The 15,766-nt window shown below is 50.1% G+C and overlaps 9 protein-coding genes across 9 annotated transcripts; 6 read left to right on the plus strand and 3 right to left on the minus strand.

Annotated features, from left to right (window-relative positions):
• Positions 1-40: 40 nt before the first annotated feature.
• EI97DRAFT_501924 (uncharacterized protein) lies at positions 41-590 on the plus strand (the record flags this gene model as incomplete). Its single annotated transcript, XM_033802730.1, has 3 exons — positions 41-349; positions 410-463; positions 516-590. Exons 1-3 carry the CDS (start codon positions 116-118, stop codon positions 588-590), a joined length of 363 nt encoding a protein of 120 aa, XP_033652858.1. The 5' UTR covers positions 41-115.
• Positions 591-1,149: 559 nt separating this feature from the next.
• EI97DRAFT_459233 (uncharacterized protein) lies at positions 1,150-2,553 on the plus strand (the record flags this gene model as incomplete). Its single annotated transcript, XM_033800986.1, has 1 exon — positions 1,150-2,553. One exon carries the CDS (start codon positions 1,150-1,152, stop codon positions 2,551-2,553), a length of 1,404 nt encoding a protein of 467 aa, XP_033652859.1.
• A 1,637-nt stretch (positions 2,554-4,190) lies between these two features.
• On the plus strand, positions 4,191-4,940 carry EI97DRAFT_459234 (uncharacterized protein; the record flags this gene model as incomplete). Its single annotated transcript, XM_033800987.1, has 1 exon — positions 4,191-4,940. One exon carries the CDS (start codon positions 4,191-4,193, stop codon positions 4,938-4,940), a length of 750 nt encoding a protein of 249 aa, XP_033652860.1.
• A 751-nt stretch (positions 4,941-5,691) lies between these two features.
• On the plus strand, positions 5,692-7,203 carry EI97DRAFT_501925 (uncharacterized protein; the record flags this gene model as incomplete). The annotated part of the gene is made up of 2 exons (XM_033802731.1): positions 5,692-5,797; positions 5,867-7,203. 2 exons carry the CDS (start codon positions 5,692-5,694, stop codon positions 7,201-7,203), a joined length of 1,443 nt encoding a protein of 480 aa, XP_033652861.1.
• A 1,315-nt stretch (positions 7,204-8,518) lies between these two features.
• On the plus strand, positions 8,519-10,113 carry EI97DRAFT_475193 (uncharacterized protein; the record flags this gene model as incomplete). The annotated part of the gene is made up of 2 exons (XM_033801914.1): positions 8,519-8,762; positions 8,810-10,113. Coding segments are annotated over 2 exons (1,548 nt in total), but the record flags the coding sequence as incomplete, so codon positions are not given.
• Positions 10,114-10,397: 284 nt separating this feature from the next.
• EI97DRAFT_400161 (uncharacterized protein) lies at positions 10,398-12,012 on the minus strand. The gene is made up of 5 exons (XM_033796431.1): positions 11,612-12,012; positions 11,494-11,566; positions 11,413-11,438; positions 11,158-11,359; positions 10,398-11,094 (listed from the first exon to the last, which is right to left on the minus strand). The coding sequence occupies exons 1-5, from the start codon at positions 11,720-11,722 to the stop codon at positions 10,625-10,627; spliced, it is 882 nt and encodes a 293-aa protein (XP_033652863.1). The 5' UTR covers positions 11,723-12,012; the 3' UTR covers positions 10,398-10,624.
• A 427-nt stretch (positions 12,013-12,439) lies between these two features.
• On the minus strand, positions 12,440-14,125 carry EI97DRAFT_72190 (uncharacterized protein). Its single transcript, XM_033803032.1, has 2 exons — positions 13,681-14,125; positions 12,440-13,632 (listed from the first exon to the last, which is right to left on the minus strand). The coding sequence occupies exons 1-2, from the start codon at positions 13,839-13,841 to the stop codon at positions 12,531-12,533; spliced, it is 1,263 nt and encodes a 420-aa protein (XP_033652864.1). The 5' UTR covers positions 13,842-14,125; the 3' UTR covers positions 12,440-12,530.
• Positions 14,126-14,206: 81 nt separating this feature from the next.
• EI97DRAFT_72204 (uncharacterized protein) lies at positions 14,207-14,773 on the plus strand. Its single transcript, XM_033803034.1, has one exon. It carries the CDS (start codon positions 14,410-14,412, stop codon positions 14,734-14,736), a length of 327 nt encoding a protein of 108 aa, XP_033652865.1. The 5' UTR covers positions 14,207-14,409; the 3' UTR covers positions 14,737-14,773.
• Positions 14,774-15,401, minus strand: EI97DRAFT_72203 (uncharacterized protein). Its single transcript, XM_033803033.1, has 3 exons — positions 15,153-15,401; positions 14,899-15,097; positions 14,774-14,852 (listed from the first exon to the last, which is right to left on the minus strand). Exons 1-3 carry the CDS (start codon positions 15,215-15,217, stop codon positions 14,811-14,813), a joined length of 306 nt encoding a protein of 101 aa, XP_033652866.1. The 5' UTR covers positions 15,218-15,401; the 3' UTR covers positions 14,774-14,810.
• Positions 15,402-15,766: the final 365 nt, after the last annotated feature.

A 15,766-nucleotide genomic window follows, 5' to 3' on the forward strand; every position in this document is an offset into this window, starting at 1 on the left:
CCCCGCACATATATCTGCCATAACCCCAACCTCAGATATCCTGCCCAGTGGCCTTAGGTTCATACACCTACACCTTGTCCCACACCACTGCCACGCACTCCCTCCCGCCCTCAGTATGTCAAACCTCTCCGTCCCCGTAATCCGCACCGTAGCATTCAAGTTCCTCCCGGAAGTCACCGCCGCCCAGAAGGCCGACCGCACGCGTGCCATCTTGGCCTTGTACGAGGAATGCCGCCATCTTGTCCTCGAGCTGCCGAGAGGTGGGAAAATGGTGGACATCGCGAAGGGGTTGACAGGGCTGGAGAATGGGGGAGCAGGTTGGGATTTTGGCTTCGTTACGAGGTTCAAGGTGAGTGGTTGGATTTTCTCCTAGTCCTTTTTGTAGAGGATTATACTGACGTTGCGGTAGAGTCAAGAGACTAGGAAGATATTCGATGAGCATCCGGGCCATCAGAGGTTGAAGGTATGTTGTGCTCTTTGGTTGCGATTGGATATTGTGTTGACGATGAGTCAAGGAGCAAACGGACCCCTTGCTGGAGAAATTGTTTGTATTCGATGTTGCGGAAGAGGAAGGGTTGGGATGGACTTGATGCGGGTAGACTTTACCAAAACATCGAAAGTGCACAGTTATTATTCGCCGGAGCGGCAGATGTCGAAACAATCGTGCTTCCCCGGCTTAGATAAACCTTTTCCGGTGCCATGTCAGTTTACCCATCGTGTTGAAAGCCCTTAGGTTTCGCAGCGACGGATGAGGCCTCACCAACACCCTTTCACCGACTCACTTCCCAAGTGAGAGTGAAGCCGCCTTTTTTCTTGGCACGACGCACATAGAAACTCGTCGAAAAGCTTTCTTGCTCTGTCCTTCCTTCCTTCCTCCATCACCTCACGTCTTTGCGCTCTCCTCCACTAGTGAAGAGTATTGTTTGCTGTCCCCACGTACCTATCTTGCCCTTCGCTCGGGCATGCGGCTCGAGTGAGGCCTCCCTGACAGGATGAATATCCTGGATTTCAGCCCGGAGTTGTTCCAGCAGATTATTCACGAGCTGGTCCTCGATGTTGGCGTCACGGACGCGTGGAGGCATTATCGACTTGTTTGCAGTAAGTGACCTTGAGAGTTTGGTGCCATGAGCCTCCCCGTCCTTACCTGGTATGGAACTCTTCGAAAGCGAAATACGCGCCGACATCCTGACGAGACAACACCTCGACGCGTTCAGCAAATGGACTTTCGTTCGCATTGTTCAACGCAGCAAAGAGAGTGAAGGCTTGTTCTTGTTCCATCGTACGAATCGACTGCTTGGAGCACATCCATCGTTGCCACGCGAGATCACGAAGATTGCCGAGATACTGTCCAAAGAGAGCGGAGATGATACGAATGCTCGCAGGCAGAGGTATACCGAGCGCCTCTGTTCCACCGTGGATACCTGGCTCCAGTGCTCCGAATGCTTCGACCTCCTGAAATACCTTAAGGGAGGACTCGGCTCTGTATGGTGTCATGGAAAGATTTTCTCATCTCCTCCTTTTCCGACGAATCCTAATTGTCCATACGGCTACACAACGAAGAAATTTAGTATACTCGAGACACTGTCGGCAGCGGCGGTGATCGATGATCGGAAGGCTTGGGCCAGTTTACTCCCGACATACTCTTGGAAACCCCACAACGGAGCGTTCAGGCACACCTTGCATAAATTTAAAGCTAGCCAGCTCGATGCATATCACGGGACGAACAATTTCCCGCTTGTCGTAGCGGCGAAGCTCGGCCGAAAAGAAATTCTTGACGCGACGGTTGCATACGTCCGGCCCCTGGATAAGACGGAAAAGAAAGCCTGCTATATCATATCCGGCAAGCAGCTCAGGGACGCCATGCTAGAAGCAATGGATTCCCATCAGCACAGCTGTATGGAGAGCATATCGGCGCTCTGTCAATTGAAAGATATGTTCCCACCGCACGCAGTGTTTGATAATTGGCTGTCCTCCGCAGCGAGAAAAGGGGATTTTCGGGCTCTGGAGGTCATCCTGACAGGACAGGTCCCACCGACGCTGCGGGTAGGACGCGACGCGTTCCAGGACGTATGCGATCTTGGCGATTCTGAGATATTGAAGTGCCTGATCCGGAAGAAGCTCGTGAACTTGGACAAACCGCTTAAGTCATACTACCTTTACACAGAGCCCGGAATGCCACAGAAGACCCTCTACACCAACCCATTCAACGTGGGTATACAGTGCGGACATCGAAACATCTTGGAGACTCTCTTGGATTACCAACGCGACTACGCATTATTGAACAACCGAGCACTGGAAGCCAAGGACCGGGATCCGCTCCTTACAGCAATCAAACGTCGCGATACAGAAGCCATTGAACTCTTGATTGAGCGAAGAGAAGTCGCTCCTACCAAGCTTTCACCGGAAGAGCTAAAGAGTTACCTGCACGAGGCACTACGCACGAAGATACAGAGAGTGTATGATCCTATCCGCGAATACGTTATTGGCTGCGGAGTGATGGCTAAACCGTACCTTGAGGCACGGCGCACAGGCTCGCCAGTCTACGACGAATAACAGTGCCACAGGCGTCACGACAAATGCTGGTAGAGCAGCAACTCAGACTGTTACGACGAATGCCGATCGGAGAATTGGATCTGCAGTGTTTCATAGCTGGATAGAATACACTTTCACTTCATAATCTGCTGCGATAGCAGGTACGGCAAGCCGTTCCAGTGCCCAAGAATGTCTTTCAGCATAATACAGTCTCCATGTTAAAAGTGTATTGCCCGATCGCATCGGTCTAAGCTTCTTCTAACTACCTTCCGGGGTATGTCATGGGAAGGTTATAGCCATCATCAAGGCTTCACCAGTGGTGTTTTCTTAATGCACGCCTCGTGAGGACGCTTCTGAAGGTGTTTGAGCCGAAATCTCTGCACGGATTTTCATAGCTGGGAGCGGAGACCGGTATAGCTATGGTAGTCCTCGTTGAATTCGGGACAGGCGCGCTCTTCTAGGGAGAGGTCTTCCTTTTCCGCACAAGAACCTGGATTGTTAATGAGTGTACCTGATAGAAAGTGCTCATGATTGAGTTAGGTGTTCTTTATTGTTCCAGACAGGTCTGCTACACTCACGAGCGTGAGCAATGTCAAAACTTCCTCCAAAGATATACACGTGCCCAAACGGGATGAAGCCGTACTGTCGCATTGTGTGATTGAGGTCTTTATATATGCACGGTGTCTGTCTTGTGCCTGTGCCGTAATGTTCGACAAGTTCGACAACTCTCTGGTTGGATACGGCTCCATCAGAGGCTCCCTTTCACCACCCAGGAAGGTGCTAGAGGTTTATTAGTTAGCGCCTTGGCAAGAGCTGGCTGCCTAAGTCGCCTGGAGGACTTCCGAACTCCTCACTCCTAACCCGAGCTTACACAACCAGTTGGGCATACTGTAGTTCGTGTCTGGACGTGCCCATCGCCACCCCCGAAACCATGGAGTTATTAGATCTCCCTCCCGAAATCTTCGAGTCAATCATCCGGGAGCTCGTGCTCGAGGTGGGTTTTGCAGCGGCATGGAAAGAGTATCGTGGCGTGTGCAGTAAGTTTAGCTACCGAAGTCATATTCGTCGAACCAGCTAACATAGTTGAGGGTCGTTTGCATCTGCCATCCGGAGTTATATTTTCAACGGGCAACATTCTCTCACCATGTTTTCCAGAGGGGGAGCAATGAACCTACTCCAAGCGACAGTCGAAACAAAACAAATGTTTCGCTACCACAGTCTCGAGAACGGCCTGGGCATGGGCGGCTCAATGATCTGCGATAGGATTATAAACATGGCAAACTGGTTAGCGCAGGTGACGGGCGACGACACGGCATGTCATATTGAAGAATACCGAAAGAAGCTGTGTTTTGCAACAGCCGCCTACACCGACAAATCTCTGGGGAATTCTGGAAGGGCTTACAAAAACGTTTTTGAACTTGCTGTGGTGCGGATACCCTGTTCCACTTTACCTTAACTTGAGCAGCGATCTTGTGAACCCCCTGGAAGAGCAACTTGAAGCGGCTGTTGTCATGAATCGCGAAGAAATAATGGAAAGAGCCTTACAAACAATATCGAGAACTACGATCCCTCCTGGCCAGAGCTCGTCAGAGTGGGATGAAGGAATATTTCGCTGCAACGGTCCCCTTAAGCTTGCAGTGTGTTTGGGTCATACCGCCATGATTCACTCAATCATCCAGTATCTGGTGTCAATTTCAGACCGGGAGAGGCCTGTCTGGTTGCACGTTTTTAAGGAAGAAATGTTCGATGCTCTCGATCTTTCGATTGACACAAAACAACACGACATTGTCCGTCAACTGACAACGCTGGTTCTGTCACATTACGAATATTGCCGCTATGATTATGCTCGCTGGCTCATAAAGGCCGTTGACACCAAAGATGTCGAAATGGTCAATCTCATCCTCGACTTGGAGGTTGAGGCCACTCTGGACGTGGATCGCGGATGCTTCGGAGACATTTGTTTTCTTGGAAACGTTCAGATCATGCGCAAGCTACTGAACAAAGGCATTCTTAGATTGAGAGATCCAGCTCATGACCCCTGGAGAACAGAGATCCCTGGGAGTCACCCTGTTGATTTGGCAATTGCGGACGGTACCCCTGAGATCCTGACAGCAGTCTTGGAAACCTTCTCCGAATATGAGATGAGACTAGGAACCAAAACCTACGGTATTCTGGTCCCATTTCGCTGCGCTATCTACTTTAGCAAGGCCTACGCAGTCGAGACGTTACTTGAGAGAGCAGAAACTCTCCATCACGTGGAGCTTCCCTACGAAGCCATCTTGCAGGTGGCTGCAGACCTGAAACAAGAAACCATCTTCGACATCATCCGCAAACACGCCATTGCAGCCGGAAAATACGCCAGCGACTACGCGAGCGCCAGAACCGGGAAGGTTACAGTAAAGCAGTGACGGCAGCGTGTTCACGGTCCATGAGAAGCTTTCAGCTTAGGGCTTGAAAGAGCCATCGGCACAAAGAGTGAAAACATCGGTCCGATGCAAGTGGGATTGAGAGGAATTGCTCGGGCTGTCTGCAGATTATGTTCTCGTTTACTGACGGTGCTCAATGGGTCTGTAATGAAGCGAGGAACAGTCGAGGATGCACGGCAGTCAGGATTGGGAATTACACAACCGCTGCGACGGGGGGAAACGTGGGTTATCATGCCAATTGAGAAGTTTTGTCTGCTGTGTTTCACTCCCTCTTTTCTATGATTTCGAGGATCAGATTCAGCAGAGAAACTGGGGATTTAAAGCTGGCACATACGACCTATCGACTGACTATGGGGCGATGGCTTGACGATCGCGACAAGTCGTGTACACCATAACATCTTCAACGAGTACTATCTCTTTCGACGCCACTGTTTGCAGCTCAGCGAGCCCAAGACTCTCCTTCACTTTCACCAACGTGTAGAGTACACCACCTTCATCGTCATGATGCGGTGAGCAAGCGGCACTCTCTTGGTATGTTTATGGTATCCCACCTTCGCAGCTCACCCTTCAACTTTCTCTCCGCCAACACATCCGCGGCTTTCTTCCGTGCTTGAACCTCTCACCTACGCTTCAATCATCCTTACGGGTTTCCGAAACCCCTCGACTTCTACGCTGCGAGCGATAGTGCGCACTCTGGGAGAACGACGCTGGAATTATACCGTCCCAAGGCGAGATGCATCTCCTCGATTTTCCGTTGGAGGTGTTCCAAAACGTCATTCACGAGCTCGTGCTTGACGTTGGGATCGCGGAGGCTTGGAGAGCATATCGTCCTGTCTGCAGTAAGTTGTACTTAGCACTGCCCGCGAACATGCCCACTCCGGATATGTCTGAATATTGATGACTTTCAGAGACATTTGCTGCCGAGATCTACCATGATACCTTTGCGCGCCAGCCCATGACTAGCTTTGAAAACGTGGACGTCGAAGATTTCATCAATGGTAGTGAGGACAATCTGAGGCTGCTACTCCTCAACCGTGTGAACAACGCCCTCGATGCGCACTGTTTCCTTCCTGAGAGGGTCCGGAATACGGTGACCCTGCTTATACAGAGTCAGGGAGAGGAAGATGCTAACGGTTATTTACGGGCTGTGTATATTGAGAAGTTGTGCGCGGCGTTAGCATTCCGCTTCAAGCGCAGAGGGTGCTGGGGTAACATATGGCCTCACGGACCGGATTTAACCTGGATTCTTCGCAATGGAATGGACTACGAGAAGTGCGTATCCACAGGCCATCGGGGCGCGTTTCTCCTACATCGGGCGTTATTTGGACCTTTGAACGATGTTTTGGGGGAGCGTATCGATGCTGCAGCAGCAACGAATGACCCCGCTCTCTTCCGAACTTTTCTATCGCAATTGGCAAACTCTCGAGGATGGAGAGACGAGTCTTTATACGAGCATCCGCTGCAGACATCAGCTCGATTCGGCTACCACAAGATCATTGATGAGCTGGTCAACTTTGAGCGACTCTCACCAGCGCAAGCTCCAACATGGTTCATCACTTGGCAGTGGATCGATTCAGCTATTTGCACGGCAATTGAGTTCTCCCAACCAGAGGCGATAACGAGTCTGTCAAAGTTCTATGAGCTACCTGGTCGCACAGTTCGTTCCTTATCTTATAGCGCGTGGGTTCTCAAAGCAATGAAACTCAAGAATGATTCCGCCTTGGATTCAGTTCTTAGCATCAACGTTGGCTCGCGACTGAGACTCACCAAGCAGGTCTTCGATCAAATCTGCAAGCGTGGAGAGACCGAGCTTATCGACAGAGTTATACGGAAAGGGATTGTTAAAACTAACAGGCCATACCCGCAAAAGGACACCGACCATGGACGCCGAATATGTCCACTGGTTGTAGCCATACAGTCTGGCAATCCAAACATGGTGTCTGCGGTCCTCGCCGAAGCCGATGCGGATGGAGCATGTAAAGATCTACCGCGCGCCATTTCGCCTCTAAACTACGCCATCAGCACATACAACTTCGATATTGTCAAGATGCTGCTTGAAAAGGGAGCAACTATTTCCTGCAAATGCGACTACGGCTTTTGTTCCCTACAGCTTGCTCTTGCCATCGAAGACAAGACTATTTACGATATCCTGCGGAAAGCTCTGGCCAAACAAGGCGAAGTCTTCCCCACTTACGCGAGCGCAAGAAAGAGCAAAGGAGGCTTTGTCTTGTGCTTCAGCCCTTGATCACGAAACCCCACGATCGTCTTGGTATAAGGGGTTCGGGTTTGAGGCGTCGAAGGATGAGCTTTTGAACCTGAAAAGCTTGCAGACTGGACATTTTCAAGGCGACTTGATTACACTGTATTATAAGGATTTGGGCTAGGTTGGATTCATTTTGGAGGCTTTGCCTGCACTTTCTGCTCTGGTGAGAGCAACGTGCGCCAAGTTGGCATCAAAGCCCGAAGGAGGATTGCAACACGGCGGACAACGTATGGGCCATGCAGGACTCGTCAGTGAGAGCACGACTTGATCATAATGGTTGAAATCATACATACATAACCATACAGCTGAGATTCGTGTATTTCATAGGCAGCATGCAGAAAAATCCAGGCCCTCTTTCCCGTCCCCTGCCTTGGGAGACTCTCCTCACATTGTAGCCTGTGAAAATATGACTGATACATGGTTTCCGCATCGGCATCTTCTCCACTGTCAATTTACATACTGCAATCAGGTGAAACTAGTACTACGCTCTGCAGTCCTTGCTACGGATCCGTCCTGGACACGTTCGACAAAATAGACTTCGTCTCCACAACTGGGGGTCATTTTCTGCTTTTTGGCTCTGAAGAGCGCCTGAAAAGTCTACTGCATTTTGAATGAAGTTAAATATGCTTTCAAGTCAATCCTAATAGTAGGGTTCAAACTACTCTGTCGAACTGGCAGGAACAGACCTCACACCCCCAAATTTAGATGATCGTTATTTACCACTTGACAAAACTCACGATGCATCGTCTCGATTTTGCCTATGAACTCCCGCAAAGGTATTCTATTAGTTCGTCCCAGGCTTTGGAATAGCAAAAACCTGGCGCTATCAGCTCGTATGCGGCGAATCCACGGCACCTGAGTATGTGCGCGAACTGCAAATCGGTACAACTTCTGCAAATCCTTTCCAAATCGCCGACGTCGACATTACCCAACGGTTGTATCTCATGCGCAGTTAACGGAGCAAGCGCAGCAGAACAAGCACTTATCTAATTATGATTAGGGCTGCCCTGCTGTCTTACCTCTATTCAATGCCGCAGTTCAACAGGCTGAGATACAACATGTACCAACGAACGGGACATAAAGTCGGAGAATAACAGCCTGTCAAATTAGATCGCGTATTCACTCACGCAAAATCTTCCGTTCCGACCTTTGGTGACTTGGTAAGCCTGTAGCTTGAAGTTCTTGGCATACGCCTTTCACCGAAATATTTAAGCACTGACTCATGCAATATCAGAACCACAAAGTGCACAGACCATAGATTCCCATGTGATTAGTGCGCTCTCATTCTTTTCAAATCTACAGTGGAGTGGCTCAGGGCCTCATTTCACGGCAACCCACATTACAACACACTCTCCTTCCCCGCTTCGGGAGCCCTTCTATCTCCAGCAGCGCCACAGCCTTGCTTGATTCCTGCTTCCATCCCTCCAGTCAGGTCAACATGGTGAAGGTAGTCGACCTCCCCTTGGAGATTTTCCGAAATATCATACACAAAGCCGTATTGAATGGAGTCCAGCAGGCCTGGCGACAACGTTCCGTTTGCCGTAAGCCTTCACGCGTGCTTGTGTGAGAGTTTCACTGACCCTCGCAGGGGCTTTCGCCGTTACGATTGACGAGGCCGTCTTCTTGACACAGCCTATCGAAGCGTTGATTCCACATGAGGGGCGGAACCGCAACTGCCGTCACCCTGTGACGTGTAGCGTTGAAAATGCAGCTCGTTTCCTTTTCAATCGACTCACGCTCTCTGGTCCCCTCGGTGTGCATCCAACGCTGCGTGCTATGATTGAGACGACTGCAGATATGCTCATAAGCAATAATGACGCAGGCCCTCAGAAACCACGTCAATGGTACCTGGAAATGCTTTGTCTATCGGTTGCCCGGGAAAGAGATATGACGAAGAACTGGTGGCCATTGCTAACCAAGGGCCTACACCACACGGTTTATGAGTTACCGGAGTCATCTGTGAAAATCCGCGCCGCTGCTGCTGTGAACGACATTGAGTTATACCGTCGCCTACTCTCGGAATTGCAAGATGAAGACGACTGGGAATGGGAGGGTGAAGCGAGCCTCTACGCCGATCCTATTCACTTGGCTGTACACATGGGATATGAAGATCTTATCCGGCACACACTAGACATTGCCAGGGAACGAAAGGAACTCCCATATCTTCTGAGCTGGAGGCGACGGTGTAAGGCTCTAAACAAAAACTACGGTATTGATCAAGGAATGTGTCTGGCAATCGAAAGGGGCGATCAGGTATCTTTCCAACTGTTGATCAACTTCATACGGGATGCCGAGTTTGTTCCCCATACTGCTTGGTGGATTGGCCTAGCCGCAAAGAAAGGCGATAAAGATATGGTCAATACGTTGATCAAAGTCCCTACCGAGAAGATATTTCCATCTGACTGGCAATATACCTTCAAGGAGCTTTGTCAACTGGGAGATATATCTCTCATGAAATCCTTCGTGAATGAGGATCCTTCCATATTGCGAAGACAGCGCGAGCCTTTGCCGGGCAATCCTATGCTGCACATCGCGTTGGAACATGGTACACACGAGATTCTTAAGGCTCTATTTGAGGTTGGAATTGGGCAACTTGTTAACGAAGTACGACGGGCGGATGGATTAACTCCGTTCTACTTGGCGATTCAACAGCAGAAAAAATCAGCAGCTCAACTTCTGCTCCAACACGGAGCCAAAATCATCATCAGTGGTAGTGGTTTGGGCGGAAACTGGAAGACAGCAAGGGCTATGGAAATGGTGGCCAGGACCAAGAATGAGAAGATGTATAATCTCATTCGAGAGGCGGCTTTGAAAAAAGGCCTGAAGGTTCCTAGTTTCCACGACTTAAAACAGCATGGCCAGGTCAAGCTGCGCAAACGGAATGATGGTTAATGCAACAGGTGTCAACCGAGCATTAATAAATGATACTTCAATGGTGCCTGGGTTGACACGTTGGAGGAATACCTACCGTAGGACGGGCTACGTACATATTCGAGCACTTGCCATTCAATGCCTTCTTATACCTATGTGAGAATGATTTAGTATTTTCTCTTTCCCGTGTGTAACTTACTATACATGAACTTGGGAATGTTTCCATCATTCCGATGTCAGGAAACACCCAGGCATTTGGGGTCCACATGGATTCAAGAACTGTCGCTTTACGTTCCCCTCGATATGTCTTCGCTTGAAGCATGTGAACGCTTGGTATAAGACAGCTATTGGCATAACGTACCTCCCCCTATCATCTTATATTGCCTAGGAAGACTCCACTTGCCCTGGCCTAGATAATTCAAGCTCTGTGGCTCCTCGTTCTTGGCTAGAGGTGACACGTATGTGGCCACGTGCATGTGAGACGGCAGGCCCATACTTCTTCCCCAAATTCTTCTTTGCTCGTCTTGTAGGCTTACAATCTCCCTTTCTGTGTCTCCCCCTGGCCGGTCAAAGCCAGATACCACCTGACTCCACACATGTTGATCCACTTATCCTCCACCAACCCCAGATTCGTGGCTCTCTCCCAGATCTGCGCCAACTTATCCCTCCCATTCACCCCAACTGTAATCGACACTAGGCCCTCGCTCATCCCCTCCTGACCCCTCGCAAAGCCCAACCTCGCATTCGTGAAAGCCAACAAATCCCTACTCCTTCCCACGCCGAAAATCTCCTCCCATTGCCTGGCCGCGGCCTCATGACCCAAGTCTCCTGGTGCTAGACGCAAGACGCAGCCTTCGAGCGAGAGATGCGAGGAACGCTTCATGCCCGAGTAGTAGGCGTTGTGGTCGGAGCCGCAGGCATGCCAGGGAGAAAATCGAGACTTAAGGGGTGTCGGGTTTTCAGGAGAGGGAGTATGGGAGTCGAGTTCGGGCATTATGCCGCCTGATGAAATCAATCAATGTCACTGGTAACGGAATTGGTCGGTATGCCAGAGCATTCAAGTACCTTTGATCCCTTTAGGATGGTATTGGACACACACGCTGTCGCCATGGTCATAGCTCCATATTACTTTTGCGAGATTCTTGGATTCAATGTATTCACGTCGCTTTCGGGCATCTTCGGTTTGCATTATGATCATGTAGCCGCCTTCTCCTCGCTTGTCCAGAAGGCGGCCTGCCGTGGTGTTCTCCTGTATGGGTGCGACGACCTGTATCAGAAATTAACGAGTGCTCGCATCTAATCGCTGGATGAATTGCCTACTTCAATGAAATCTCCGCCTAGCGGAACTACGCAAAAATCAGCTATATCATCCAGAAGACACGCATAAAGAGTTGACAATACCTAGGATATTCCTAAGTCCCCATTGTCCCACTGCTGGATCCTCGAAAACGACCTCTGTTCCCAGCACGTAAGTCTATCACTGATCAGCAACCGCCGCTTCTGAAACTCAAAAACCTACAAGCTGCTGTCTCGCCTTCTCCAAATCCTTCACCACGAGTGCAATCTGTCGCAAGCGCGTAGGCGCAATACCGCCCGCAGCTTTGAGACCGACATTCTTCGCGCCTGACATAGTCCAATCCAGGAGGATGGTGCAAGTACGGTGGCAGCAGAGCTACAGTTTCTGAAGAGTAATTCCGGGAATACTCGCAGAGGGTAGCATGGGTTAACTGCTTGGGGCTGTGTTGTCGAGATGATATAGTTAGAGCCGATTTGGTTTGGGAAGTGCACCTCGGGTTTTGGATGGGAGCCGAGATCCCCGCATTTGGATTGAAACCGAGTGGTTACTGTTGTCGCAATTATGAGCTCAGATTCTTGTAAATGTATTGGGATATTTCCGCCTAGCATAGATTTTTATGTCGAATGCCCAATAATGCAATGTCAACCAGCATGAGGTGAAGGAGCCCTGGAGAATAATGCACGCTAACCCGATGCAGAACATCATCACGTGACTATATCTGAATTGTTGAAATTTACACATATGTCCATATGTATGCCATAGAAGCTGGAAAGGGCGTTCTTAAGATAATTATATTGCGGACAGTATAAGGTTTGTACATGGTAGTTAATGCGGCACTCACAGGTTGTAATGAATTTCTCTTTACTCAGTACGGCTCAGACTCGCCCACGATTCCTTCAGCTTTTCCGAAGCAAGACCTATACGCCTTAATCTCACTGTCTAAATGCATGGCTGGCTTTGGGATAGAGGGCGCTTAAAATACTGAGAAATCTTCTGAGCTGATACAATGCAGACTCAAACTCAGCCGAGAGTAAGATATGAAGATTCAGGGTCGAGAAATACGAAGAAATATGGGTATCAATAAAAATATGTGACGGCTCCAGCGTCCCAATACATACACTGAATCTCTTGAAAAACTCAATCACTTCAAATATCCCATTCCCAGCCCCATCCCACTCAACCTTCCCAAAGGCTCTGCACTTCGCGGTCTCCCCGGCTTCACCTTATCCTCATTCCCATTTCCAGCCCAAGGCGCAGATGTATCCTGTCCTTCTCCCCTCGCCTCCTTCAGAAATGCCGGCTTAGGCACACCTAGAAGTCCATTTTCCACCCAAACGTCCTTCATCGGCTTCGGACGCGAAATATCCCGCTTACTCAGCCAACCCTTTTCAGCTTCTACTTCTTTCTCTCTCCCCTCATTTGAGTGTTCGCTATCTCTGCGTAACCCAGCCCTCGACTCATTCCTGCTCCCGCTCCTCGACAGTGCCCCGCCCTCACCAAACAATCTGAAGCCCAACCGCGAACTCAACTTCGACCTCCTGATGGGTATCTCCTCGACATTAGCAGAAGGACGGCGTTTGTAGATCCAAACGCTCAGAGCGACGATAATGCAGATGATAACGAAGCCTGCCCCTGCGAGGCCGGCCATAGCGCCGATGCTGAGGGCTGGACGAGGAGATGTACGCGTCAGAGGCGCAAGAGGAGCACCGGGGTCGTTCTCAAATTCACCGGGTGGGGGTAGGTTGCCATTGCCGTTGGGAAGATCGAAGCCGGAGGGGAGGGGGCGCGTACCAGTCGAAATTGCAGTAGATGTTGGGGGATTGCCGGTAGGGAAAACGGACGAAGCTGGTGATGCGGTGGGAGATAGGCTTGCAGTAGCGGGTCTAGGTGGTGGTTGGCTTGCGACTGGTGCGGGTTCGTTTCCTGTGTTTCCAAAGCGGTCGGGGACGGCTTGTCTCTTGATGATAGGAGTGTGATTGGTGTGTAAAGAAGATGCTGATGCACTGGTGAGGAGCACAAGTACCAAGAGAATGTAGCATATTACTGCCGATGACCGTTGCAAAGACCGTAACAGGCGTTTCTGACAATGGTGATCAGATGGTGTTATCGCTTTGGGTATATGTCTCTCGTCTTCACTTAGGGGTCGATTACTGTGGACGTATCGCACTCCGGCCTGCGGGTTCCTGAGTCGTGCGCATCTATTGATGTAGGGAATATGCTGTGGAAATCCACAAGGCGACAGGCTAGTAAAAGTCAGAAGCGGTCTTCCTGCTGGAGCTTCTTTGACGTACCATCTGGAAAGCTCTAGTTGTTTGTCGTCCTGTGTGGCTTTTCCAACAGCTGACACCGATGTTCCACATCTCCAGCCACTCGTTGTCTGCTGGTATCCGTCCGCATCCTCCATGCAGTGTGGGTCGTATGTTCTGAAACGCCGCCAAGGGTACTTGGGCATGATGTTCTAGAAGGAAAGATCTCAAATACAGCATCTAAACTCAAATAACACGTTTGATTCGGAAGAGAGTCTGCAATATCGTCAGAATCGCAGGAAGAACGAGAAAAAGTGAGGAATAATATCGCGATATTGAGAACACACAGTCGGCGAGGCACGTTGGGAAATATCTGAGCCGCCTTCGACGGCAACTCCAGCTGCTTCACAGCCGCATATGGACCATCGAGCAGCCGCACCCTGAATTGACTTCACCCATGGGTAACATCCTTGGCGATCCTACGTTCTGGCCGGTAGCGAGGCTCGGAAGAATATCATCAGGGTACAGCCGAGGAGGAATCTGGGGTAAAGGCGATGCATGAACGTCGATGGTGCGATCTGACGTCGCAGATCTAGTTTAGCCGCACGTGGTTTAAGAACATCTGTGTACCGCAAAGTACATCTTCTAGAAGCATTTTCTGACGCATCTGCGGGTGGTCGATTGCGTTGAGTGGTAGACTAATGTATAAAACGCCCCGTCGGATAAAGGTTGACTGCGGCTTATCACTAGTCGAGAAGCCGAAGAATATTCGGCATGGAAGGAGCGACATTCCGTGTTAAAGGTGCGAAGACATACGCTCCTTGCTTGCTAAGACATCGTACTAACAAGCATGTGCATTTACTCGGTGGGCCCGCGGCCTTGCTTCTCCTTTCACCGCTTGAAGCCATCCTTCGTTCGGCTCAAGATCAATCGGAAGCGAACGCGTGGCCAGGAGTAGCGATAGTCCTGTTTTTGAAGAGGTTCGAGCCGCCGTGTGGTTATAGGCTTCGTGCGATCGAGGGAGTAGATCTTGAAGACATGACAACTGCTTCAAAACATCAAGGATTAGGATATCAAGCCGCTATCCGAAACCTTGTGTGACTTACGTTCAGGTTAGTGTCCAACGTACAGACACAGAACGGTAGCCAACCCTCCGCATCAACCTTCAGCCTATACTACCAGACACACCAAACCTGCAAATATTTCCTTAGCCGACTCTAGATTGTTAGCTTGGTCATAAGTATTCTGTATCCGTGCACCTACTCTAGGAAATTTTCCGTTCCAAGGGAACTGCAGCGCTTGGATCCTGTCGGGGGACTTCTCCTCCAGCACGTATTTCCACGAGACTTCGGGAATATCCTTCAACTTCGGCCCCATTGCATAATGCAATGTAATACCTCTATCGAACACCTCCCAAATATGGATTCGTCTAAGGAAGTGGCCGCATTTGAAACTCTGGCGGCTGGTACCGTTAAAACCGTTCACGCTGTTTACACTGTTTACAGTCGGTCACCAACCACTGGGGAGCCATATCTGGTCCATATCTGGGCAACTTGTTTCTTCGTCTCCGGGTACTTCCCATACAATGTAGCCTCCCCGGCCCAGGCGTTCCTCTAGGGAGTTAGGCACATGGCCCTGTTGTTGGAAAGGCGGTGCATTTGGTTCTGTCGGAGCCATATCGAGGGGACTATGCAAGAAACTGGCGTTCGTCACTCTAATTAAAGCTTCCCGAAGTGGGTGCTGGCTTCTCTTGTTTGAGACATCGAGTCTGTGTCTTGCTGCAGATGGTCTATCTCATCATTTCGTTATGCTTAACTTTGAGAAACACTGGGGCGCCGCGCCAATTAAGATCCTGCTTCGCGTGAGATTCGACATCTGCAGCGTAAGGTGCACGTGGCGAGAGCACTCTCAGGCTGCGTGATTGAGTGCGAATTGATGATACATGGCGCTTTCAACAATCCAGGCATAATCTCAACGTCGATGGAGCCCGGTTGAGGGGTGTAGAGTAGGTCGAAGGCGTGATGCGCCAGCAGTTTGTCACAATTTGACTAATTTCGACTGGAAACCTGGGCTCATGGAAGACCTGTTCGTGGGCTGAAAGGAGTTTTGCGGTGAACGTTTGGAGGGAATG

The sequence above is a fragment of the Westerdykella ornata genome, assembly GCF_010094085.1.
Source record: "Westerdykella ornata strain CBS 379.55 unplaced genomic scaffold EI97scaffold_14, whole genome shotgun sequence".
Lineage (NCBI taxonomy): Eukaryota > Fungi > Ascomycota > Dothideomycetes > Pleosporales > Sporormiaceae > Westerdykella > Westerdykella ornata.